The sequence below is a fragment of the Ahaetulla prasina genome, chromosome 3, assembly GCF_028640845.1.
Source record: "Ahaetulla prasina isolate Xishuangbanna chromosome 3, ASM2864084v1, whole genome shotgun sequence".
In the NCBI taxonomy this organism is placed as follows: domain Eukaryota; kingdom Metazoa; phylum Chordata; class Lepidosauria; order Squamata; family Colubridae; genus Ahaetulla; species Ahaetulla prasina.
In genome coordinates, this window is record NC_080541.1 from 104,162,338 (window position 1) to 104,188,547 (window position 26,210).

Genomic DNA, 26,210 nt, shown 5'->3' on the forward strand with positions numbered 1-26,210 from the left:
TAGAGTTCACTTAAGATATACCAAGAGACTCATCTGGAATACGTTCGAGTAAGAGAAGAAATGGATAAAAGTGACAGTGTGTGAGTCATTATATGGAACTAACTAATGGATGTAGACTGCATTTGCCTTTTTTTTTAATTAAAAAATTCAAATAATCACCCAAGCTCTTCCTGTAATTTTAGAGGCAAAAAGAGGGACAGTGAGAGAGAGAAAGACGGACTTTTGGGTGAGGGCGGTTATTGACTTTCTTGGCAGATTTGATAAGAGGGAAAGAATTGGTTAATATACTTCCACATCAACAAGACCAAAACATAATTTCATTTTTTTATAGGAAAGCAAATGCAATTCCTGTAAAGCGAAGAATACCACTTAGGAAACTACTCCATGTAAAATGGAGCCTTTCTGATGACTCATTCCCTTTTTGGATAGATTGCCTCCTTTTCTGTGATGATAAATAGTGTAACCAAATGGTTTTGCTTGATGAGAGAAGTAGACGTAATTGTGTACCTTTCACTAGTTCAAGCAAACATCTCAAGCTACTTGTCAACCAGGCTAGCAAGTTTTCCCCACAATTTTCCTTCCTGCTTTTCTTGATGAGTTTATTGTATGTTATGAGCAGTCTTTATTACGGATGTGCAAAGTATTTGAAAGGGACCCTCAAGAAAGCCTGCTAACACATGCAAAGTATCTGTCCTTGAAGTATGTTCTTGAGCATGCACAGACAACTCTTCCAGTAGTACCACAGAGATGCAAAGTGAGTATGCATATTCAGGTAGCTCTGGGCAGCTTTTGACATCTTTCAAATGACATGGTTGCCTCACTGTTAAAAGAACAGTTGCTTCACTCACCTTTACAGATTTTGCACAACACCCCCTTTTAATGGTTCCACAATTCCAATTGTTATCTGTAAAGAACACTATGGGCCGCCAACACCTCATAAAGCTAACCAGATTGTGAAATAGACTTAAATCTAAAATGCAACTTTGATCTAAACATAATAGATTACATAAATTAAACAAAAATATATTGAGGAGGTTTTTTGCTCATTTTTCATATATGTATTTTTAAATTTTTGTTTATTTTATACTTTCAGGAAGAAAAAATTAGAAAATAAAGTGAAAAAGCTTGAAGGTAATTTAGTCTTTATCGTTGTGGGGTGATGTTTCATGATTATAACCCAAATGTATAATTGGCAAAAGATATTTAAATATGCAAAAAGAGATGTTGGCCATAAAATTGAACTTACTTCTCAAACTGTCATCTTATTCATCCCTGTAAACTAGGTAAATATATTTTCATGCAAAGCCATGTACTATAATCAGGGCTAAAGCATCCATTTACTAATGTTTATCCATTGTCTTAATTATCAACATTAATTATTATTATTATTTTATTATTATTTATTATATTTGTATACCGCCCATCTCCCGAAGGACTCAGGGCAGTTCACAGTCAAAAACAACAGAAAAACATATAATACATAAAAAAGCTAAAAGAATAGACAGTTAAATTCAATTGATGCTCTAACTTTTAAATACAAATTTAAAACCTCATTTAAACCCTTTTTATAATCCCAAATTTAAAACTACGTTCAAGCTAGTCCTGCTCTTCGAAACAGCAGCGTCTTCAGCTCGCGGCGGAAGGACTTGAGATCGGGGAGTTGACGAAGCCCCAGAGGGAGCTCGTTCCAGAGGGTAGGGGCCCCCACAGAGAAGGCCCTCCTCCTAGAGGTTGCCAGCCGACATTGTTTAGCTGACGGTATCCGGAGGAGGCCCTCTCTGTGAGCGCACTGGTCGGTGAGAGGCTAATGGTGGCAGTAGGCGGTCCCGTAAATATCCGGTCCTAGGCCATGGGCGTTTAAAGGTGATAACAAGTACCTTGAAGTGAACCCGGAAGACCACTGGGAGCCAGTGCAGATTACGCAGGAGGGTGTCACATGGGAGCCAAAGGTGCTCCCTCTATCACCAGCGCAGCCGCATTCTGGACCAGTTGGAGTCTCCGGGTACCCTCAAGGGAGCCCCATGTAGAGAGCATTACAGTAGTCCAGGCGGGATGTAACCAGGGCATGAGCAACTGTGCATAAGGCAGCCCGATCCAGAAAGGCGTAACTGGCGTATCAGGCGAACCTGATGAAAAGCTCCCTGGTGGCGGCTATCATATGATCTTCAAAGACAGCCGTGCATCCAGGAGGCGCCCAGATTACGAGCCTTTCCGTGGGGGCCAATAGTTCGCCCCAATGGTCAGTGATGGAATTAGTTGACTGTACCGGGCCGCGGCATCCACAGCCACTCGGTCTTGGTGGGATTTAGTCTGAGTCTGTTCCTCCCCATCCAAACCCGTACGGCCTCCAGGCACTGGGACATCATTTCAACAGCCTCGTTGGGGTGGTTAGGGGTGGAAATATAGAGCTGAGTATCATCAGCGTATAGATGACAACTCACCCCAAAACCACGGATGATCTCACCCAGCGGCTTCATATAGATGTTGAACAGAAGGGGCGAGAGAACCGAACCCTGCGGCACCCCACATAAGAGGCGCCTTGGGGTCGATCTCTGTCCCCCCGTCAACACCGTCTGCGACCGGTCGGAGAGGTAGGAGGAGAACCACCGATGAACAGTGCCCCTCACTCCAAGTCCCTCGAGTCGGCGCAGCAGGATACCATGATCGATGGTATCAAAAGCCGCTGAGAGATCTAATAGGACCAAGACAGAGGAACAACCTCTGTCCCGAGCCCTCAAGAGATCATCAACCAAGCGACCAAGGCTGTTTCCGTGCTGTGACCAGGCGGAAACCGGACTGGAATGGATCAAGATAGACAGTTTCATCCAGGTACTGGGGCAATTGTCGTGCAACCACACTCTCGACAACCTTTGCCACAAAGCAAAGGTTGGAGACGACGATAATTTGCTAAACTAGCTGGGTCAAGGAAGGCTTCTTGAGGAGGGCCTCACCACCGCCTCTTTCAAGGCGGCAGGAAAACACCCTCCATCAAAGAAGCGTTCACAATTTTCTGTAGCCAGCCTCGTATCACCTCCCGGGTGGCCAAAACCAACCAGGAGGGACACGGGTCCAATAAACATGTGGTCGCATTCAATCTCCCCATTAACCTGTCCATGTCCTCAGGAGTCACAGGATCAAACTCATCCCAGATAATAACATCAAGACCTGTCTCCTCCACCCCGTCTGGATCCACCCAGTCTGTGTCCAACCCCTCCCGAATTTGAGCGATTTTATCAAACAGATATTGTCCAAATTCCTCAGCTTGACCCTTTAAGGGTTCCTCTACCGCTCCCTGATGGAGGAGCGAGCGGGTCACCCTAAACAGGGCGGCTGGGCGGTTATCTGCTGATGCAATGAGGTTGGAAAAATACTCCCATTTTGCCAGCCTCATCGCCACTAGATAGGTCTGAATTTGAGACCTAACTAGTGTCCGGTCAGATTCGGAGCGGCTGACCCTCCAGATACTCTCTAGGCGTCTTTTCCGGAAATAATAAAGGAAAAAGATGGAAAGCTAAAAAACTTTTATATTCTTCTGGGAAAAGAAAGTGGAACATTATCTCACTGCATTGTCTCTCTGGCAAAAAACTGAAACATTGCCATAGACAACTGCAGGGACAAATGCACAATTGTTTGCAACCTAGTTCTTCCTCCTTTATTTTAAATTGAAAAAGTAGATATGAAATAAGGTGGGATTCCCTGTAACCCAGTGTGTCCCAAATCTGGGTAAATTATCCAAAATTAGATAAAAAGTAGGTTTTTTTTAATGACATGAACCAATTATCCAAACACTACAAAAATATTTAAATTAATTTAAAGTGTTTTACCTTCATTGAGCAAAAAAACCCCTTTCTGATAAATGGTTTTGGGTAATAAAGGAAAAAGTTTGGAAAACACGCCTTTAACCTGTATGTGAAGGAATAAATTTAAATGGTCTAGAAGTCATAAAATAAATATTTTTTGTGGAGTTCTTGGTATTCTCTAAACTTGGTTGTTTGCTTGCTGACATTTCATTACCTGATTAACTAACATCATCAGTATAAGTGTGGGATTTGCTCCCTGTTTATACACAGTAACTTACCCTGTCAGTGTCCTGTCTTGCCCTGCCAACAATACCCTAACCAAGGTACAAGCAGGAAAACCACACTCCCGTCAAAACCGGTTGTGATAACCCATTGGGTAGATCAGGTGATACACCCCTTAAAAGATAGGTGGCAGCAGTAGGAATGCCAAGGCAATTGCCTAACAGATAGGGTGAAGCCAAGGTGTGAAGAAGGTTTCTGGGTGATGAGGTTTGAAAATGTCCAGTTGTGTGGTTCAGCCAAGCCACTGTGGTCAGTAATTTCAAATTGGATTATCCGTGGTGATCCAGAACAGAGTCCAAGAATGCAAGAACCTAACTGTTTTTTCTCTGATACATATTTGGAAAGTGTCATTACTTTTACGTGGAAACAGATTGCAATATATGCAGAACTGAATAATTGTTAGTAATTAATTTTCTGTATATGTCAGCAAACATTAACACCAAGTTCTTGATCCATTTACTTGCAATTAAGCTCCTATTCACTGAGTCTCTCAATGCAATTCTATACATACCTGCTTGAAAATTAAGGAGAAAACTAAGACAAATTCCATTTATGCCATTAAGAAGCCACAGGGTGCTTGAGATTGGACATCTAACTTACAATTGCCTTAATACAGGTAGTTCTTGCTAACTGACTGCTCATGCAGCCGTTGTAAGTTATGACTGTGCTGAAAAAGGAAGTTTTATGACCAGTCCTTAAACTTGTGGCCATTGTCATGTCCCCATGGTCAGGTGATTGCAATTCAGGCACTTGGCAACCATCAAAGCTGGTTTCCAACAAGCAAAGTCATTGGGGAAACCAGCAGGAATTCACAGATTATAGCTATATGAGGTTACATTTAATGACTGCAGTGATTTGCTTAATAATCACAGCCAGTAGGTCAGGGCCAGTCACATGGTGTTTGCTTTACGGCCGCATCACTTAACAACGGAGTTGCCAGTCCCAATTGTAATCAGAATATATTTGCATAACTGAGTTATAGTTTAATGAATTTGATTAGACAATGACAAACCTGAATAATTTCTGCAGAAATGTGAATCTGCATATTGCATTTTGAAAATATATAGTGTAATCATTATGACCAATATTTGCATTTTATAGGCTGTCAAGAAACCTTGAGGAAGTACTGATGTATAAGAAATATCATTCTGGATATGCATTTTGCATATTTATCGTATAACTTACTATATGAAAGCAGTTTCTTTCAAATACTCTTATTCACTAGGAATCATTTGGGTTTGTGAGACCACCAGAAAGACAGTCCAAGAACATGAAGTTTTTTTGTTTATACATTTGGAGAAAAGCTGTGGCACTGGTGTCTGCTCTTCATGTTTTACTGTGACTCTAACAAAGCAAAACTGTACACACATCCAGTGTGATGAAATCCTAATGAAATACATATTGGTACAGAGCTCAGTGTTGCAAACCCTGAATAAATATTAGAAGGCTAAACCAAACAGAAAGGTACTAACATCCAAGTGCACTGATAGATTCGTGCCATAATTTTGAAAGCTATCTGTGTTGTTTAATGCATTTTTATTACTTTGTTTCCTTATATGAAGAAGCTGCAGCAAAGCATACTCAGGAATTTAAACAACTGAAAGCAGAGAAGAAAGTACTTGAGAAGGAATTGAAGAAAGCACAGGTAACTTTTTAAAGCAATAATATACATACACAGTTTTCCTTTTAAAAAAAAAAACTAAATTTTGTAGTATTGTTAAGTTGTAAGTAGTCACCCAATACGACAGGGGTATTTAATGTGTTCTAAGATAAGGAATGAATGTTGTCAGGAGTCATTTGAGACATAAGAAGGTCTTGTGCTCTCTTGGGCACAATTCCCACAACTGAAAGACACCTTCCATTGCTCCTCACATTTGTATCAGACATGCGTATTATTTTGATAAGTTTACTAATGCAAAAAGGCATCTAAAACTGCAGAACTGAACTGTTTGATTTATAGCTTCTTTGGTGTGGCAACAGAAATGGCATCTGCAGAAATGATGTTTATTCCAACTAACTGATGACAATGATAATATTTGAAAAATATCCAGGATGCATAGTATCTTTGTGTGCGTAGAGGGGAGAGATTTGCCCCAACCACAGAACATTTGCCTTAACTTTGGATGGGCAAAGAAAGAGGCAAAATACATGTCAATCTAGAGGGAGGTAGTAACAAAGACTACTGTTTAACCATTTAACAATTGTAAGAGTAAATTGTTCTAAATTGTTTCTAATTAGATACTATGCATGTAAAGTAGCATTCTTGAACACGATATTTCTCAGATATATTACGATTATAACTCCCATAACTCCTTCTCAGCATATCTCATTGGCATTCTGATGGAAATTCTGAGAAGTGTATTTCAAAGACATCTGGAAGACTGACAAAGACCAATTTGATGGTTTTAGTAGTGAACAGGAAAACAAAATCAGACATCTTTTTCAGTGTCACTACTGCAGATTGTGTACATCCATTAATTTAAACTGTTTTTCTCCTCTTTTTGGTTAATAGGAAAAGATTGATGGCTTCCCTAACAGAAAGCAAAAGAAAGGTGACTTTTCATGATTTGTATCTCATGTGGGGGAGGAAATATTTTATTTTGATTCACAGTTTAATTTTTAATCTGATATAGCTGGTTCTCTTTCTTCTCAGTGTTGAAAAATGCAGAGACCCAGAGTGAGAATGAGAATTTAGTAGCAAATGTGGACAAAGGTCAGTATATGTAAGTCTTGCATATATTGCTGTTGATTATTCTTCTGTTCTTTGGTAACTGGTATAGTTGGCTTATTCAGTAGAAGGCTCTGATGCTTTGGTATGTATGGATTGTCAGGTTTCAGTCAGGGGTATGACTATATATTTAGGATCTCCAGACACTTAACCCCTTATTTAGGACACAGTTTCTTTATCACAGACATGATGAAACCATACACACAGAGAGATGATTTGCTTAGTTCCCAGAAGCCAAATCTTTCTGATCCACAATGTGAATGCTAGAGCTTTTCCTTCCACATTTCAAAGTCAGTGGTTCTCCTGATGACCCAGTGGAAATCACCTAAACTATGATGATGTAGTGGTTCTCTTCTTGCCTGACCAGGTTCATTTTTTGCAGGAGGACCACAAATCAGAGATTTTCCAAAGGCTGCAAAAGATTTCTTGATGTAATATTTATTCTGTGTTCCACCACAAGTTAAAATTACTGAAACAGTGAGGGTGAGTCCCAAAGGGGCTTTTTCAAGAAGCAACTGGACTTTCTTGTTTTTCTTTGAAGACATTTAGCTTCTCATCCAAGAAGCTTCTTCAGTTTCTTGGATGAGGAAGAAATGTCTTCAATTTCTGAAGAAGCTGCTTGGATGAGAAGCAAAATGTCTTCAGAGAAAAACAAGAAAGTCCAGTTGCCTCTTGAAAAAGCCCTTTCGGGACAATCAATGGATGACTGAGACTCTCCAAAGACATTGAGAGTGAGATGCAGGATAAAGAGGCTGTGTCACTGTTCACCTAAAAGCCAGAGCAAAAATGTACAGATTGTGAAGATATTGAAGAGTTAAAAGCATTGGAACAGAAAGAGGACTCTACTTTTTCCTCATTTTAGGAAAAAACAACAGTGTGATGGTAGAAAACTGGAAGATACAATAAATAACAAGCATGACAAAGGAGCAAATTTCAGAGATTGGTTATGAAGCTAGTGGAGGAATTTGGGAAGGAAAAATGTAAAGAAGTGGCAGATAGGAATTATTTGATATTTTAGGAATGAAATCATTGGTCCTACCAACTTTTCCCACAAAATCTGTTATTTAAGATTATTAACAAGTGATGAGTGGACATCTCTATGCTAAATTTTCTCTTTTTGAATTTAACACAATAAAAAAAATGTCAGCGATGGGCAGCAAGCTTTAGAATTCTTTAAAAATAATAAAACTATTTATAAGGATTCATTTCTTACCATTTATAAGTACAAATCATTAACCTTGAAAGCAAACACATAAAGCTGGTACTTTTTAAAAAATTCTCCCAGGTCATCTACCAAAACAAGTATATTTTATGCATGTGATAACATCTGAGAAGGGAAATAGAAGGAAAATGTGTTCTTTCAAATGCTTTCCTGCTTGGTCAACTTAAAGTGATCTTTTTTTCCTTATCTCAAGTGATATGGTTTCAATTTATGTATTTTTTTTTTATGTGCAGGTAGTATAGAACAAAGTAATTTGAATGCTAAGAAAGATACCAGGTTAACATTTTTATTTTATTTCATTTCTGGGTTCATTATTTAGCTAATGAAGGGACTAGCCGAAATTACAAGGAAATGATGCAATTTAAATTGACGTGCTTGACTTCTTGGTATTGTTTATCATACCAATAGCCTGAATTCTCCAAGGAGGTGCAAAACTCAGGAGACTTGCAGAGAAGGAAAAAGAGCCTTATGACTTAACACTTAAATAAAATCAAAATATATACAGAAATATATATTTATATATACATACGTATAACTGAATTCTGATTCTTTTTTTGTGTTTAAATATTTATTTTGATCTCTATTTTGGACTTATCTAGGATCCCTTAATTAATTATATATTCTGCAAACATAGATCTGTATTCCATGATGCCACTGGAAATCTCTTATTTCTTATTTCTATCTTCATTGCTGATTAAACTGTATAAAAGAAAAACAATATTTTATTTGTGACAATGATTTTTATATCTCCATCAATTATACATGCAAGACAGTTCAGTAGAAAGAACTCAATGGGGTCCAGGATATCTGTGATTTTCCATTCTTTTTGTTAATGTGTTGTACTTTAGGCCTCAGGCTTTGACTTTTTGATGACCAACACCATTTTTTTTCAAACTTTGCTAAAAATTAGCTTTCTGAATTGTGTATATTCTACACATATGCCCCTTGTTTGGTGTATTTACTGTATATCTTAACATTGTGGAGATATGCTTCATGTTTTTGTTTAGAGATGCAACACAATTATCCACCTGAATTTTTCTTTTTATCATTGTCTTGGATTGCATATATGCCATGTCCCAACACATCAAATCACATGTAAACATTATAATGATGTGGATTTCTGTTACAGAAAAAATTAAATTTCTGTTGGAAGAACTCTGGCAGTGTATAGAAAACTCTGCAGGAAAAAAGCAGATCAACAAATGTGAGCATGCAATAGGTGAGATCAAGTACCAGTGCTTTAAAGGAAATTTAATTTTTTTTAAAAAAACTTCTCATATTTTAATATGTAAGTAAGTAACATTCATTCTTTTTTCCCCTCTCTCTAATTACTGGTTTTCCTGCTCCTTCAGAAACACATAGAAAGATAAGTAAGTAATATCCAAATTTATTCATTTATTATTAATTAAAGAAACCTATATAGTTTCCCAACTCACACACAGCTTAGAGTAAGAGATTAAAATGCAATATTCTTCCTATTCACTTATACATTTGTTTTTCTGGGTGTTTTTTTTTTGCCTGTGTCTGTCTGCCCTTCTTCTGTCTTCCCTTCTTTCTTTCCAACCTACTCACCTTTGTGTTTTGTTCTTTCTTTGTATTTGCTGTGAGTCTTTTATTGTGTGCCAGCCTTGTGTATCTGTGTCTGATACCATTGTAATCTGCTCCTCTGTGTTTCTTTGTCTGAAAGAGAAAAGCAGAAATAAACAATCAGACAACATGGCCACCCTCCCTTAAGAATGTGGAATTATGCCAACATACTCTTTGAACATGCCATATATACCCACATGCATACATACCCACATAGATATCAATACTTAAGAAATATCAGCACATACACTCTCTTCCTTGTCATTTCTGGGAGAAACAAACACATTAAGGGATTCTGTCCTACTTGGTTGGAGTTCTTTTGATCTATGGAGACAAAACTCTGGAGTAGAGATAATAATATTGTGATCCTCAGGCTTGATCTTTGTAGAAATGAAATTTTATTTTGTTTATGGCCAAAAATGCCTCTTTGCTCAGAGGAAGGATGTTTTCAGGTGAGTTTGTATACTGCAGTAGCTTTATAGTGTTGGTAGCACCTTAATGTGTGCACATATTAACATGAGACAGGTTCTCCAGGGTGAGAGGAATGGGCAGTCCTTTCATTTTTCTTCACAAGAGTAACTGAAAAATAAAGAGTTTATTTGGAGACATCACAGGAATGTTTCCCTCATAGGTGACACTAATCTAATTTACTAATCTACTCCTATATATAATTCCCTCTTGAAATTCGAAGGGGAAGGAAAGGGAAATGTGTTTTGGCTAACATCTAACAACTGGCACAAATCATTTTGAAAAGTATATTTTTGCTATCCTAAACTTCCAGGGAATGGAAATAAAATACATCAAAGTTTTTTGTTTTTTTTTGGTCTTATAGAAAGAGGGCAAAATCCTGAAAAAGTGAAGAAATCTGAAAAAGCATGGCTATCAGAGCCATCCACAATGCAAACTTCTCCAACATCACTGAAGATACAGGTGGACAAAAAAATTGCTGGAAATAGTCACCTGAGAGAAAACAAATTTATGGAGACTACTAAAATGAACAACGGGAGTATTTCTGATGAAGACAGGTGTCTAGATGGTTTTGCTGAGGCAGATTTTGCAACAAATAGCATGGATCTTCTCAACGAGGAGCAGGAAGAGCTTGGTGAAAGTCTGCGAGATGTTTTGAAATGGATTAGGCCTCTTCCTCCTCTTCTGTCACCCATACAGTTTTCACCTGCTACTACTCCGGTAAGTTCCAAAAGGGGATTAAAATTAAATATTTTACTTATTTAACTTCAGAAATTATGTCAAGACTGTTCTGGTTGGAGGTAATTTTTTGGCCAAAAGTAACTTGAAAAAAACATTGCTGTCTGTGATGATCTTCTAGCCAGCAGTTATTTCTGGTAAAGAAGCTTTATAAATTTCAAGAATGAACTTCTTTCTTGGGGGGAAAAACTGTTTCAAAAATAAGAATTTTAGAATTTAAATAGATACTTTTTTTCTATAGAGATAGTGATGAAATTGATACAACAGAATTAGTGCATGTGGAACAAAATATATTTCAGTTATAACATTTGCAACTATCCAAACAAAATTTGTTGATATGTGACCAGATTGTTCCAGAGAACTCGAGAATGTTCCTTTTCTCTATGGACTCTGCTGAAATTCTTCCATATTATGTTATTCTGGAGGCAGATACTTTCCAAAATAAAATGTTGTTCATCAGAAATGATTTAAAGTATTTTGGACACAATATTCCAGATGAAATAAGCCTGTTTCAGTGCCATATCAGCCCAGAATATTTCTAAGCATTTCTGATATTTAAGCAATATATTTTTCAGGCTATGTTTTGCAATAACTATGTATATTATTAATTAGTACATTAATATTTACATTTTTCTCTTTTAAGGACACTTTATTTGGAGACATCACAGATTCCAGTGATGATGAAATGGAGCAGAATGCACAAACACTTGAAAATATTATAGAAGAATATGATGAGGACAAACCAGCATCTAAAACTTTGCATTTGGCAGAATTTTGCTCACAAGTTTTAAAAAACAGCAGTGTAAAGACTCATCTACAGGAATCACATGAAAGATCAAAAAAATTAGAAAATGAAGAATCGGTGCTGTCATCTGACTCTATGCTCAGAACATCAGATTACCTTCATGGGAACAATACTAAATCAAAGACTGAAGAAAAACACCTAAAAGAAGATTCTGACTTTGAACAAATACACAAAGCCCTTGAAGCAATATCTCCCAGTACAGAGAAACTAAGTGAAAATATGATTAGCAAAATAGAAACAAAAGGGCGAATCTTCATTGGACATGTGCTGGAAGAGACTGATTTCATTCAACAGGAGGAAGAGAAAAGGTTAATTGAAACAAAAGAAGATGACTGGGGTCAAGGACTCAAAGGCAGTGAAGAACAGCAAACCAAAGAACCTATTTCAACTGCTGAAAACACACCTGTGACTTCTAAAAATGTGAAGGATCCTTCTAATGATAAAGAAGAAAGAGTGATAGAAAGTGTTTTTGAGGATCCCCAGACAGAATCTTACTCAGGAAAAGCAAGTCTTCTTTTTGAAAAGCACGTTGAACATATAACAGTAAAAGGACAAAATGCAGCAGCTGAAAGAAATAATGAACCATTAATAGAGGGGGGGGAAAATGTCAGTAATTGTGAATTCCTTTCTGAAACAAATATTAGTGAAAGAATTGAGCAACCAGGCGCCAGCATAACATGTATGGAATCTATTGAAAAAGATATTAATTCTTTGGAAGCATCTAACAAACCTCATTCTGTAGTGGAGATAGGCAACCAACAAAATGGAAGCAAGATAAATGGAAAGAATGAGCAAGTTGATGTATTGAGATCAAATTCAGATATTGTAACATTAATTGAGGATTTGAAGCAATCATATCATGGCGGCGAAATAATTGAGGCCATGAATGATAGGTCCAGAAAAAATGTGTCTGATGGAGTTTCTGAGGGAACAAAGTTAGAAGATACACCAAAGGAGAATCTACAATTAGAATGGTTACTTGATGAAAAAAATTATATTAAATCAATACAAGAGGAGTTAACTTGCAAAAGCAGTACCAACAAGTTACCAACCCAAGCATACACTGCTGAAGACTCTTTGTTGAAATCTGGGGGATTTACTGAAGCAAGTCAAGTATCCCTTGAAGTACACAATGTCACTGAATGTGCTTCTCAAATGGGACAAATTGAAAATGCAAACATTACACCCAAGAACATGTCCAAAGTAGAAAGCATTGGGAGTAGTTTAAACAGTTACATGGAAGTCTTAAATCCGCTAAGAAAAAGGCTTATGGAGCTAAAATATGAATCAAGGAAACTTACTGAAGTGGGAATTATACAATCCCTTAAAGTAGTATTAAGTGAAAAAGATTCACCTAGTTTGATGCATGGGCATTCACAAATTGAAAAAAATAGCTCAATGATTATAAATGAACTACCTGATACAAAAAAGTATGCCATGGAAGAAAAAGGGCTGAATTATTCTTCTTCTGCTTCAAATGAAGTAGCTTCAGGACAGAACGTGAGCAATGATACAATTCAACCGATGCAAAATACATCACAGAGAATAAATGGAGAAATTGAATCAGCCTTGTCTATTATTATGACAGGTGATTCTGAGGCAAATATAGAATCTATGAATGTTGCTTTTCCGTCTCCTGATAAGGAAAATGCTGATCACATTGATCCACATAATTCTGAGGAAAATTGGAAGAATAAAAAGTCAAAAACTATTGAATCAGAGGGAGATAAGTTGAATTTGAGAGATATAAACTGGGATTACCAGAATCCTAGTAATAAGAAAGATAAAATGGATTTTGAACAAGATAAAAATGGTGGCATTTTCAACAAGTCCCAGGCATCAGTCACTCTTAAAAGTTACAGTAAAGACAACTCTGAAATGCTGTCCTCTGATGGATATTGTCCAAACAATATTAACAGCGTAGATACTTCTACAGAAAACAAATTGCTGCTGAATCATATGGAACTTCTTATTCCCAGGGATAAAAATATAGACATGCAGTCAAGAAATGATACTGTAAAAAATATCAGTGAAAAAACAGCTAAGGACACAGATACTTTATTGAGTACTGAAATAAGGTCTAGGGGAATAGATGAAGTAAGTATGTTAGAAAATTCTGTTTCAGTGGGGAAGTCCTCTGTCTCAGATTCATCAGAAGAAGAATTTTATCTGTTAAGAAAAGTGAATTGCACAAAAACATATCCAGGATGTGCAGTGTCCAGAGATATACCTTGTTCAATCAAAAACAGTGAAGCTAGTCTTCCACCCAGTACAACTTCTTCAGATGGTGTCAGACATGAGATGTTGTCTGTGGTCACAATAAAGGAATGCTCAAAAGATAAAAAAGCTGAAGTGGGTAACACTGACTTCTCTGTAAATGAAGTGATTGAAAATGCATGGGAACATTCATATGCAGCAGTATGGCCCTGCACTAATGAGAATACAACCTTAAAAATAGAAGTCTCGTCTGCAATAGAAAAGTTAGAAGAAAAGCAAATGGAAGAAAATGTTCCAACAATTACTTTATTGCCAAGTCAGGATTTATCTAACAAGAAAACGATCTCTGGGAAGTCCTCTATGAATGATCTAGATGTTAATGATGATACAGCTGTACTGCATACAAAATACCCTGTTGATAGGGAAGTCCATTCTGACTTTCATGTAGAAAAATCCAAGGTGGAATTAAAAAGGAGCGTTTCCACTTCAGAATCCAGCTCAGATATAGACCAAAGTTACATCATAGTTTGTCATGATGATGGCAGTGATATATCCCATAACAAGAGTCATGCTATAAATAAAGGAAGCATTGCATCTAAGACCAACAGGACATCCATATCACCTATCTCTGAGTCTCCCAATTCTAATAATAAATTACAAAAAGTGCTTTCAGAAAAATTGGAACCACCGGTTCCTTCTGCAAAGAACAGAGTAGAACAAACATTCAGCTCTTCGGACCTTGTCATAATTAAAGCACAAGAAGAGATTAATGATACTGATGATACCCATCTCCAGACCATATCTATCTATAAGAGAAAAAAGAAAAATCAGCCTATCCTACCGGTTGAAACCATTCTAGCCAATGTAGATATTTCTACACAAACTACGTATTATCCAAAAACTTTAACAAAAATTATGCAAGAGATGGGTCCACCATTACCTCCATTACTTCCACCTTTGCTAGCTACCCCTCCAAGAGCTGTTCAGCACAGTTCCCCTGTAGCATCAATTTCAAGCCAATCTTCCTTACCATCTCCACTTGATGAATTGATTTCTCCTTTACATAAAACCCCACTTCCTCCTCTAACATCAAGAGATCCCAAACACAAGTCTTCTTCATCATCATCACCTTCCACTTTATCACCCTCTGAAATGTCAATAGGTCAGAGAAGTTTATCATCCCCTCTTCAGTTTTGTTCCAACACTCCTAAACATGCCCTTCCTGTTCCAGGTAGACTGCCTTCATGTACATCTAGCAATTCTGTTCCACCTGTGCCTCAGGAAAACTCAGTGAAAATTTTGGACAGTATGTATCCAGAATTATCTGCTCGGGCAAGAACACTCAATATCCTGAAAGGTAACATTCAGTTTAATAGGTCATCTTCTCTAGATGGGAAGGGTAGCCATCAAATCAGTGGCTTTAAAGCAATTGCTTCCCCATCAACTGCTTTTGTGAAAACAAGGATCAGATTTAAATCTGATTCAGAGAAGCTGCTCTCCAATGTGACTGAGACTGGGAAAAGGAAGTTGCCATCTGCGACTGTGTCAAAGGACGTCAAAAGACCATGTTTAGAGAGCAGCAGATCATCAACACTGAACCCCTGCTCAGAAGAGCACTCCGATGGTGACCTACAGTGCATTCCTGATGATGACTCTCCAGACAATGGGAATGCTACTAAGTCAACAGATGACTGTGATTCAGAATCACTTTTGGAAATGGAGAAAACAGAGGATCGTGATACGTTGGCTGTGACTGTAGCATTGGAAAAAGTTTCTGAAGCTTGTTTTGACCTAATGCCTGTTATTCGTAGCCGTGTTCTTGTTGGTAATACATCAAAGGTTCCAATAATGAGAGATGAAGAGAAAGAAGTTGTTTATGAATTTGCTGTTGAAAAGAAGGTCAGCTTTATACATGATTTCATTTATTAAAAAAAATAGTGAAAAAAAAACTTTCTGGAATAATATTTAGAAGAGGCATTTAAGAGCTGTTTTGATGATGTATCATTGATGTCTAATTGTCTAAAGATAAGTATTGCTTCAGTGAATGATACGGAGATTTTTTAAAATCAGTCATAGCTACCATGAATAAGTATTTAGGTCCCAAAGGTGCTTTTTCAAAAGGCAACTGGACTTTGTTTTTCTTTGAAGATGTTTCTTCGAGAAAGCTTCTCAGATGAAAAGCGAAACATCTTCAAGGAAAAAGTCCAGTTGCCTTTTGATAAAGCATCTTTGGGACAACCATGACCTGGATGATTGAGAATCTCCATAGACATAGATGTTTAGGAGTTTTGCCTAAACCATCATTTCTCCTTCTCTTATTACTATCACAGAGAATCTGTGGGTTGAGGTCCTAATCCCAAGATTAGCATTAAATTATCACTTACCTTTTTAAGTACTATAAAATGAAATAGCGATGCTTCCTTGGAAGTGAAGTGATAAATGTCCCCATAAATCCAATGTGCATTAAAGAGTGCTATGCAGAGCAGCTTTCCATCCATGTAAATTTCAGTTAGAGAAAGGAAGTGCTTTGCTTAAAAATCCCTATCCCTCCTTTGAATATTTGTCATCCTTTTTGCAATATCACGTACATCAAAGGTTGGCCTGTCCTATTGTTTGAGATCTACTGGGTAATCTAAAGGTCAAGTACCTTGGTGCGGGTTACTGTTTTAAAGATCTTAATTTGCTTAGTTTAACTTTTAATTTTTGCTGCTATATAGATCTTTAGAATGTATTTTGCATGAATTCCATATTATTTAGGTGGCAGGATTACAATTGGGTGATTAGGCATATGTGAAAGGTTTTCTAGATAATCCCAAAGGTGCTTTTTTCTAAGAGACAGCTGGATTTTCTTTGTTTTTCCTTGAAGACATTTCGCTTCTTATCCAAGAAGCTTCTTCAGAACTGTAATCTAGCTTGGTCTTTTCTGAAAAGCAGTGACTTTCCAATCCGCCAAGCAGAAATCACTTCTAACTGATAATGTTTGGCAATGAATCATCCAGAGCCCCTCTCCGAGGAAGATGGATGGATGGTTAAGAAGTGTGAAATATCAATCAATCAATCTTTTCCATATAATATTTATACAATACTACTAAGATGTGGCCTTCCCCAGAACTATCTCTCTTTTTCCATCCATTATTTATATATCCCACTCATGTCCAGCACAAATTGCATAAGATTCGAGCCAAATCATCCAGAAAGGGCTAAATTTTTATTGTCAAAGATTGGATATAAAAAAAAGAATTAGAAGCTAAAGATCATAGTGGGAATAGGAGATGATACAATAATAGCCCTCTAGGTAGGTGTGGCCAAACTTCTGGGTATCATTTTGAGGGCTTGGGTATTTTTACATGCATTGATCTTGAGCTTGAATCAAGGTTTGCCCAAATTTTTTTCCCCTTTTTGGGAAATCTCGCTCTGATTTCCCAAAAAGAAACAACTTTTCTCAGCTGTTTGCCATGGTTTCTGAGAGCTGCAGGTAAAGGTTTGAAAGGGTCAAACAGTGGCACAATTTGTAAGTAGAACTAGGACACCAGTTGACTTGAGAGGAACCAACTGTTGTTGAACTGCTACTTAACTCAACCTATCAGACTTCCCTGTATAAATAACATATCTTAGTCAATTAACTGTTCAAAAAATGTTTTACAATGGTACTATAAATGTGATAACTGAATTTTTAAAAGTAGCAATTTTCAGAGAGTTATTAACCAATTCCTGAAAGGAAATAATTGATGACCTAAAACTGACTCCAAGAAAAGGATGCAGTTCTTGAGAACTATAGTGAAAATTACAGTACAGTGTCAGATATTTTATGGATTCAGTGCCACCTGACTTTCATGGATGATGTCTTTCCACAAATGGAGGGTTTTAAAGTTGCCTCCAACAATATACAGAATATAACTTTGAACCATTTCATTTAAAATACTTTTTCATCTTTAGTGCCATGAGAAAATGGAAATAGGAAGCACCAATTCCTACCGGTATATTTGAAAATCATGATACTGTAGTTGATAGAAGCAAAAGAAGAGGACTAGCGAATTCTGCTTATTTAAGACCCTTACATACCGGTAATCATAGATAGCTCTCACTCAGTTGACACTGGATCTAAGTAAAAAGGCGGGAAAAAAGTCCAAGCAATAGATTCTTCTGTACTCTATTTAATGAGATACAAAAGGACAGTGCAGTGCTTTTGGATTCAAAGAGGAAAAGATGCTATGGAGCACAGAGGGACATTTATGTAGCATCTGTCAAGAATTCTTTACAGCAGCTGTATCTTCTCAGCATTGAGGCTATTCTTCCTTGTTCTTCTATTAATAAATTGCTGGTTCTGAGGATCATTGTTGCATCTGTTCATTTTACTTTTGTTTTCTCATTATGTTGACACTTTTTGAAACTCAAAAGCAAATATTGTTTTGCTTTTATAGTCCTTGGCTGAGCCAGCTTTACAGACTATTCTAAATAAGCTGAAAAAGCAGAAGACATCCTTGGGCCACAATTATATTCAGTCCCTTTGCAGGATCTATGTTGGAATATGCCATCAGCTTGGAGACTTAGAAAAAGCACGTCTCTTCTGCTACACTCTACTTAAGGAAGGTATAGTATAACTTGCAATTTATATGTTGTCATAAACTACCAAATATCTAGGAGATTCAGAAGCATAACCAATTAGATAACTATTGCAGTTAGAGAGAGAAGATTAAAAAACTCCTGTGAATAACACTCTAATTTTATCCCTCACAAACATTCCGTTTACTGCTTCAGAACATTTGACTGGCATTCACTAAAAACATTCTCAACCCTGAACTATATTTTTCAGGCAGGAACAGTCTGTGATCCTGCTCTAATTGCAAACTATTAGGTTGGAATAATTTCCTATTTTTCTTCTGCTGGATTGTTATGAGAAGCTACTCTTGAGGCCATTCAGAGGTCGAAACTGAAGCACCTGCTTTTATTTATTTTAATTATTTAAGTCTGGGTGAGCAAGCCTTGGCAAGGTTGTTTTTTTAATGTTTAAGCTTTGACTGCCATAGGGATAGTTGCTGGTGACTGCAAAGGATGGAACTAGAATTTTGACCTTTATTAAAATGTTTCATGATCATAGGAGAGAGGATTCAAATAGTTGCAGAGTTTAACTCAATTTATCCCTGATTTTAATAAAACGGGTTTGTCCCCCCCACCCAAAAAATAACAGTTTGATCTGGAATCCTTTAGAGATCACAACCATTGCACTAACGGCTAATGGCTACCCAGTTCTCTTTTAAACTATCAGTTTTATATTATCATTGAAGGTAGGAATGGCTGGCTGCAACAATGTGAGCAGAACCATTTCTCCGAGAGAGAGGATGCACTGCCCCATTTTGTGGCAGACATCTTTTGTATGATTATTATACTATTAAATATTTTTATCCCGCTTTTTATGTGTAACCCAAGATGGCAAATGTACCTAGTACTTCTCCCCCAGTTTTTTTTCTTCACAGCAACAACCCTGTGAGGTAGCTTTTATGCCTAAGGGAGGTCTAGAACTTGCAGTCTCCTGATATTAAGGGGTTTGCCCCTGCTCAATTGGGAAGTCATTTTTCCCCCTTTTACTTTAATTTTTCTTTTTCCCTTCCAGATTTTCCAAGGTCTAACCAGTTGATATTGTTTATTGCAAACATATGGAGTGAAGTGTTCTCCTCTGAAAGTGTGATCAACAAAGCAATCCAGTTAGTAGCTAGACAGCGTGCAAAAGGAGATGTGTTGAAATGCCTGAAAACCTATCTCAATTGGGAAGAGGTACAAATATTTGATGTTTTCTTTGTGTGTAATGAAAGGACAGACTCCACATTGATTTCTTAGTGATTATGTAAGATCGGAACCACATTTGATTTATCTTTTAAGATACAAAGGGCAATGTTGCATACTTCTTTGATAATCTGTTGCTCAAATGCTGGTTTCTAAAAAGTAAAAGAATGGACTTATCCCCCTAAGTTAGAAATGCAGATTTGATCTTGGCCAAAGCAGTTATCTCTATAGTACTTAATTTACTTCTTTTACAGTTTTTTTTGTATTATTGTTGTTTTTACATATTTTCCAAAGGAAACATAAGCATTGTTTATCTGCTGGATCAGAATTCGTACTTCCATATATTTTTCTGTCATAGAAATTTAATTTAAGCTAAATTCATTATTTTTATTGTTTTTTTCCCCTTAGAATGCACCAGTAGATATTAGCATGATGATCTCCAGTCTACTTTGGGCAATACAGTTGTGTCCACAAATGGAATTTCAGCTGAGTGAAAAATATGGAGAAGACCTGAAAGAGAATACATGGCAATATGTGTTTGCTATTGACCTCCTATGCTCATATCAAAAGTGGTGCTGGACCCATGATAATATCATAAGGTATCATGTTTAATTTCATATTTCTATACACAGTACCACCCTAGAGCAGTGTTTTCAAACTTGGCAGCTTTAAAATGTGTTGATTTCAACTCCTGGAATTCCCATTCATTTATCTCCATGGCCATCTTTCCATCTGTGGCAGCCAAGCAGCTAGTCCAGCTGTGGCAGCCAAGATGCCAGCCTTTTTATTGATGTCAAGATGTACAAAGGCTTTGGAAGAATCTTCCCTTTATTGTGTACCTCAGTAATTCACTCCAGAGCTCAAGTGATAATCCCTTCAATTCCTCTTTCCCAATTCTAACAATGGAAGACTATCTACCGTTATTTCCCCCAAACAGTGTGAACATCAGCCAGTGTAACTGGTTGCAGGTTAAAGGAGGGAATGGAATAGAGAGGCTTTCTAACATCTTGGCTCTGTACGGGAGAGAATAGATGCCTAACGACAGTGAGGAAAAACTAAGGTGGGAAAGGCTTATTGTTTCCTGCTAGCATTAGTTGAAGTTCTCTCAAGCAAAAGCTTTTTCTCTTTCAGAAGAATTTGGCAGGCCCTGCTAGCTTTGGACAAGAATGTGCCTATAATTCTCCTTTTTCTCTCATAGCAAAGAGCTGTGGCCAATCATGGATAATTGGATAAAGAACAGGAATGGCAATGGAAGCATTTCCTCCTCTTCTAATATAATCATTGCCACTGTGCTGCGATTGATTGGTGAGTATGTGAGGTTTTCACTGCAGATATCAGGCTCTTCCCCTTTTATCTACACCTCCTTAGGCAAAGTGATGAAATATTGTAATCAGCTGCAGACGATGCTGATTTCTATAACCTTGATACAGCTTCTTAGTATTAAAGAGTAGAGTTAATAGTCTTTTTTTCCCTATCTTTAATAATGACAGGATGGTCAGGTTCCAAAGAGTGAATATATTAGTTTCCCCTCCCCCCCCATTTTTTAGTCACACCGTTCTCCACCTTATTGCTCCATGTCACACCCAAAAAATATATTTATAGTCTGACACTTCCATTCCCCACATAATGCAAAGATGATAGAAGTTTTTCTCATTGAACAGAGGGATATCCAGGATGAGTGAACTCAGCATGCGTGCTCGGATAGAATAGAATAGAATAGAATAGAATAGAATAGAATAGAATAGAATAGAATAGAATAGAATAGAATAGAATAGAATAGAATTTATTGGCCAAGTGTGATTGGACACACAAGGAATTTGTCTTGGTGCATATGCTCTCAGTGTACATAAAAGAAAAGATACCTTCATCAAGGTACAACATTTACAACACAATTGATGATCAATATATCAATATAAATCATAAGGATTGCCAGCAACAAGTTATAGTCATACAGTCATAAGTGGAAAGAGATTGGTGATGGGAACTATGAAACGATTAATAGTAGTGCAGATTCAGTAAATAGTCTGACAGTGTTGAGGGAATTATTTGTTTAGCAGAGTGATGGCCTTCGGGAAAAAACTGTTCTTGTGTCTAGTTGTTCTGGTGTGCAGTGCTCTTGAGGGTAGGAGTTGAAACAGTTTATGTCCAGGATGCGAGGGATCTGCAAATATTTTCACGGCCTTCTTCTTGATTCGTGCAGTATACAGGTCCTCAATGGAAGGCAGGTTGGTAGCAATTATTTTTTCTGCAGTTCTAATTATCCTCTGAAGTCTGTGTTTTTCTTGTTGGGTTGCAGAACTGAACCAGACAGTTATAGAGGTGCAAATGACAGACTCAATAATTCCTCTGTAGAATAGAATAGAATAGAATAGAATAGAATAGAATTTATTGGCCAAATGTGATTGGACACAAGGAATTTGTCTTGGTGCATATGCTCTCAGTGTTTGATACATTTGTAATTTGATACATGATACATGTTCCATTTCTTCCCAACAAAAGTTCCACTTTTTTAAAAAGGCAAACTGAGTGCAAAAAGCCCCTCATTTCTAGAACTCCAGTCTGCCAATTCTTCTTCTTCTTCTTCTTCTTCTTTTTTTTTTTGTCTCCTTTCTTGCCTCTGATTTTCATAGCACCAAAAAGGAAATATGTGCTCAGGAAAACATCCAAGGAGGAAGGCAAAGCAGGTCAGTCATGAGAGGAAAAGAAAGAAAGGAAGAAATAGGCCCCCAATGTGTTATATTGCATAACTGGCACACTATTAAACTAACACACCTGTTTCCCTCCAATTTTCCTTGGTAGACATCAACACTTATGAGCTGTAAACTATCAAGGAAAAAAACCTTGGAAATGGGATTTTTTTTAACAGAATACCATTTCAGCATCTCCCCATGTATGGTACCATGTGGGACCATTCAGTTACATGAGCCCCCAACTGCAACCGACAGGAGTACAACTATGAGGCAGGTTGAGCAAATAATTGAGAAATAAATCTCAGTTACTTCTTTCTTTTGACACTTTGTAGGTTGTCTAGGACAAATAGGTCTGAGAGAAGGATTTTTTCCTGCTGTGGAAAATATCAGTTCTGTTATTGGAGTCTTTCTACAGCACGCGAAAGAAAAAGGTAATAATTCTAAATATTGTATTGTAGATAGCAAAAATGAATTGTCTGTCAGCTATCCTGGTAAGTGATTTTTTTCTTTAAGTAAGGAGAATCAGAAAATGAGTTGATTGGGATATAACAGCAGGGCTACACAAGAATCGCATAGCCTGTCTTGGAGCTAGATTCTCATCTACCCTCTGATGCAAGCAGCAAGGGTGGCAGGTGGCTTCTGTCTAGTTATTTCCTGTTCAGTAATGTTGCTCAGAAAATTATGCCACTGTTACTTGTAACATGAATACGTACAAAATGTTCATTATAAAAAGAGCTACATAGAATTTGGTGGAGGGAGGACACTGTTCAAACTGGTAAAAGACAAGAAAAAGATCACCAGAGAAAATGAAAGAGAAATTGATACACTGGGAGGCATTGGGGTGGGGAAATGGAAAAAAAAATCTTTAAGCAAAATAAGAAATGGAACAATGTTGTAGGGAGGAGAAAAATGGAAAGCTGGATAAATAAATAAATTGACAGAAGATAAAGTGAAAATGCAAATAAGAACAGTGAAGCCAACAGCAGCAGCAAACAGCTAGTTATTCCCAGAAGACTACTTGAGAGTGTTACTCAATCCCACAAGCTTGCTCCAACCAGACAAGACAGTTCAGGCCACCATGTTTCTCTCTGGCACTAAGGAGGGACTCAAAAAAGAAAACCAAAAATAATCTAATTGAAAAGCGTTTTTCTGGAATGCTGACACAGAGGCGATTTAAAGTCAATAACTGATAGTTTAAGCATATTGAGTTATGTTATCCCAGGACACAAAGTGAGACCAAATATATCTGCTGAAACTGGTATGTTTTTAATTAGGAAGCATTCAGCAACAAAGGGAACACAATTGAATGTTGGCTTAGAGAAGAAGGCTTAGAGCAGGAGTCTCCAACCTTGGTCCCTTTAAGACTTGTGGACTTCAACTCCCAGAGTTCCTCAGCCAGTTTTAAAAGAGCCAAGGTTGGAGACCCCTAGTTTATTTAACTTCAGTTTTTGCAAATGGAGTTTCCTACTAGAAGTACAAGTAACCATTTCCAGTTTACTTTTATGCATTCCGATCCATTTGGGATCCTTACTGGCTTTCTTGGTGACAATTTTATTTATCTATTTAAAACATTTATATAGCCATCCATCTTACAACCAACTGGGAATCGCTCCCAACTGAAAGTATACACAACATAAAAACCGTAATAAAACTGTAAAACTGAATACTTTTAAAACAGTAAAAACAACAAAAACCTGTCGCCGAATCATATGGTCTCTTCTCCCAGTGCTTGGGAGAAGAGCCTGGTCATCAAAGCCTTACAGAAGATGTAGCATAATGTCCTTTATACCCCTGCCTTCCCAAATGAAGCTTCATGTGAAAGATTTCATACCAGATTTCATTTCATACCAGGTATTTTGTATGTTTGCGTGTATGTGTGTATACACCCCCATGCTATGGAGATATCCACAGAGTGTACAAAGTTCTGTTTTTGGAACAAGGTGCAACTCCCTATTCCAGGGGTCTCCAACCTTGATCCCTTTAAGACTTGTGGACGTGAACTCCCAGAGTTCCTCAACCAGCTTTGCTGGCTGAGGGAGTCTGGGAGTTGAAGTCCTCAAGTCTTAAAGGGACCAAGGTTGGAGACCCCTGCCCTATTCTTTCCAGCATGTTAAATTCCCAGCATGCATATTAGAGACCCAGTTCTTGGAAGAGAAGTTGGACTTGAAGATCTTGCAAATTACAAGATGTCCATTCTACAGTAAACAAGTAAAAAGGTTGTCCTGAAGCACCTCATTCCACATCAGGCTTGAATGTCCCACAAATCATAGGATAGTCCTATTTTGAACACCTGGTAACAGGATCAATATTATTTTAATAGTTGCATATTTCCCCAGTGATTTGAAATTCCCTTTGGTGAAGGATACTATTTGATTGTTATATTTCCATCTTTTCCAGATGTGGCCTGGGGCGTCCAGCTAGCAGCCGCATATGCACTCTTTGATTTGGGACCTAGCAATCCATCAAAAATCCTGGAGGCCATCCATGCATGGAAAGCAGCAACCACCAACAGCCTTCCCTCTGCTGTTCTACATGGCATAAGTGAAGTCAATAGTCTACTAACATGCACAGAAGAACAGAAGATTGTTCATTAGCATAAGATTTCCAATAGAAAATGGAGGCAGCTCCTCTGAAAGAAGTTTCTTTGAAGCAGAAGAGACTTTGAAGGACAGCGGAAAGTATGAATACTTGCATAAATGTATTCGTAGCAGCTTGGCCAATGTAGCCTGGAATAGGTTATGTTGCAGATGAGTGTGTCCTTATATACTACCGTAGGAGAGAAACGGCAAATCTTTTTTAAGTAAACTGGGTTTGTCTGTTTGTCCATTGATTATGTTTAAGCATGCTAACTTCAGAGAATTGAATAAGTTTTTTTAAAAAGGCTGTTCCTAATTGTGTGAACATTCATCCCACCTCTTTCTTTAAATGGATTCTGTAAATCCCCTGTGTTTCAAAATATTGCATATTTTCTTATTAGAAAATGACACTGGGACAAAAGAGAGATATTTGTGCCATGGGAAGTGATGTACCTCTCAAGTTTAACTACATTAAAATAGATTTGCTTCTACTGTAAATTTCTTAATTTAGACCAAATCATGACTTAAAAAAAAAAAAACTAATGGTAGCCCTCCTGCTTTTAATTATTTAAAGGAGGCATAATGTGTTTCCTGTAATATTTAACATCCACATTATATATAGAATATTGAGATGACTTCTCTGTGAGAATTTGTACATATGTTATATTCAAATAATGTGTTTCACATTTCACGTTGTTCCAGTTTGGGAATTTTATTATCTGTATATAGAAATTGGAAAGAAAGACACTTGCACTGTTCAAGGAAGTTTCACTTATTTTCATTTATATATAAAAATATAAACACTTTTTTTCTAATAAATATGGTTTGTGTCTTTCCTTGCTGCAGTTTTCATGCCAAATGTTGCTAATCCTAACTGCCAAAGCATCATAAAACTACTGTCAAAATTTGAATAGAGAACATTTTCTTCTACCTGCACATAAAAAAGTATTATCTTTTTTTCTTAATAAGTATTTCAGTAATTTATAGTGAGTTACTCAATCTTTGCTTTTCATTGTACTTGAAGCATCTAGCACGGTATTTATGAAAACTAGGAGTTCTTAAGTGTGAGGATTCTTTTAAGATAGATTTTTCTCTTAGAACTATGCAAAGCCTTTCAATTTTGAAATGTTCTGAGCTTCAAGTTCAAGAACGGTTGTTTCTATTTCCCTGAAAATGTTCTTTTGTGGAAGAGTTTGAGTAGAACTTGAAACAAAATTGTTTTGAGCCTACAGCACCTTTGGTATACTTTGAATACTTCCAGTATGATTGGAACAGCTCCTTTCAGCTCAAAACACGCATTTCAAATGTGTTTTCAT

The 26,210-nt window shown here is 37.2% G+C and overlaps 1 protein-coding gene across 1 annotated transcript in view; it reads left to right on the forward strand.

The window, feature by feature from the left end:
* Positions 1-25,707, forward strand: part of ICE1 (interactor of little elongation complex ELL subunit 1) — a 37,320-nt gene extending 11,613 nt beyond the window's left edge. Inside the window, exons 6-20 of the mRNA XM_058176545.1 lie at positions 4-80; positions 1,094-1,131; positions 5,645-5,727; positions 6,595-6,634; positions 6,736-6,795; positions 9,162-9,251; positions 9,385-9,402; positions 10,452-10,807; positions 11,469-15,746; positions 18,269-18,437; positions 19,459-19,619; positions 20,037-20,227; positions 20,827-20,933; positions 22,651-22,749; positions 24,716-25,707. Coding sequence (XP_058032528.1) covers positions 4-80; positions 1,094-1,131; positions 5,645-5,727; positions 6,595-6,634; positions 6,736-6,795; positions 9,162-9,251; positions 9,385-9,402; positions 10,452-10,807; positions 11,469-15,746; positions 18,269-18,437; positions 19,459-19,619; positions 20,037-20,227; positions 20,827-20,933; positions 22,651-22,749; positions 24,716-24,912 — 5,964 coding nt within the window. The 3' untranslated portion in view covers positions 24,913-25,707. The remainder of the gene's footprint in view (positions 1-3; positions 81-1,093; positions 1,132-5,644; positions 5,728-6,594; positions 6,635-6,735; positions 6,796-9,161; positions 9,252-9,384; positions 9,403-10,451; positions 10,808-11,468; positions 15,747-18,268; positions 18,438-19,458; positions 19,620-20,036; positions 20,228-20,826; positions 20,934-22,650; positions 22,750-24,715) is intronic.
* The last annotated feature ends 503 nt before the right edge of the window (positions 25,708-26,210 follow it).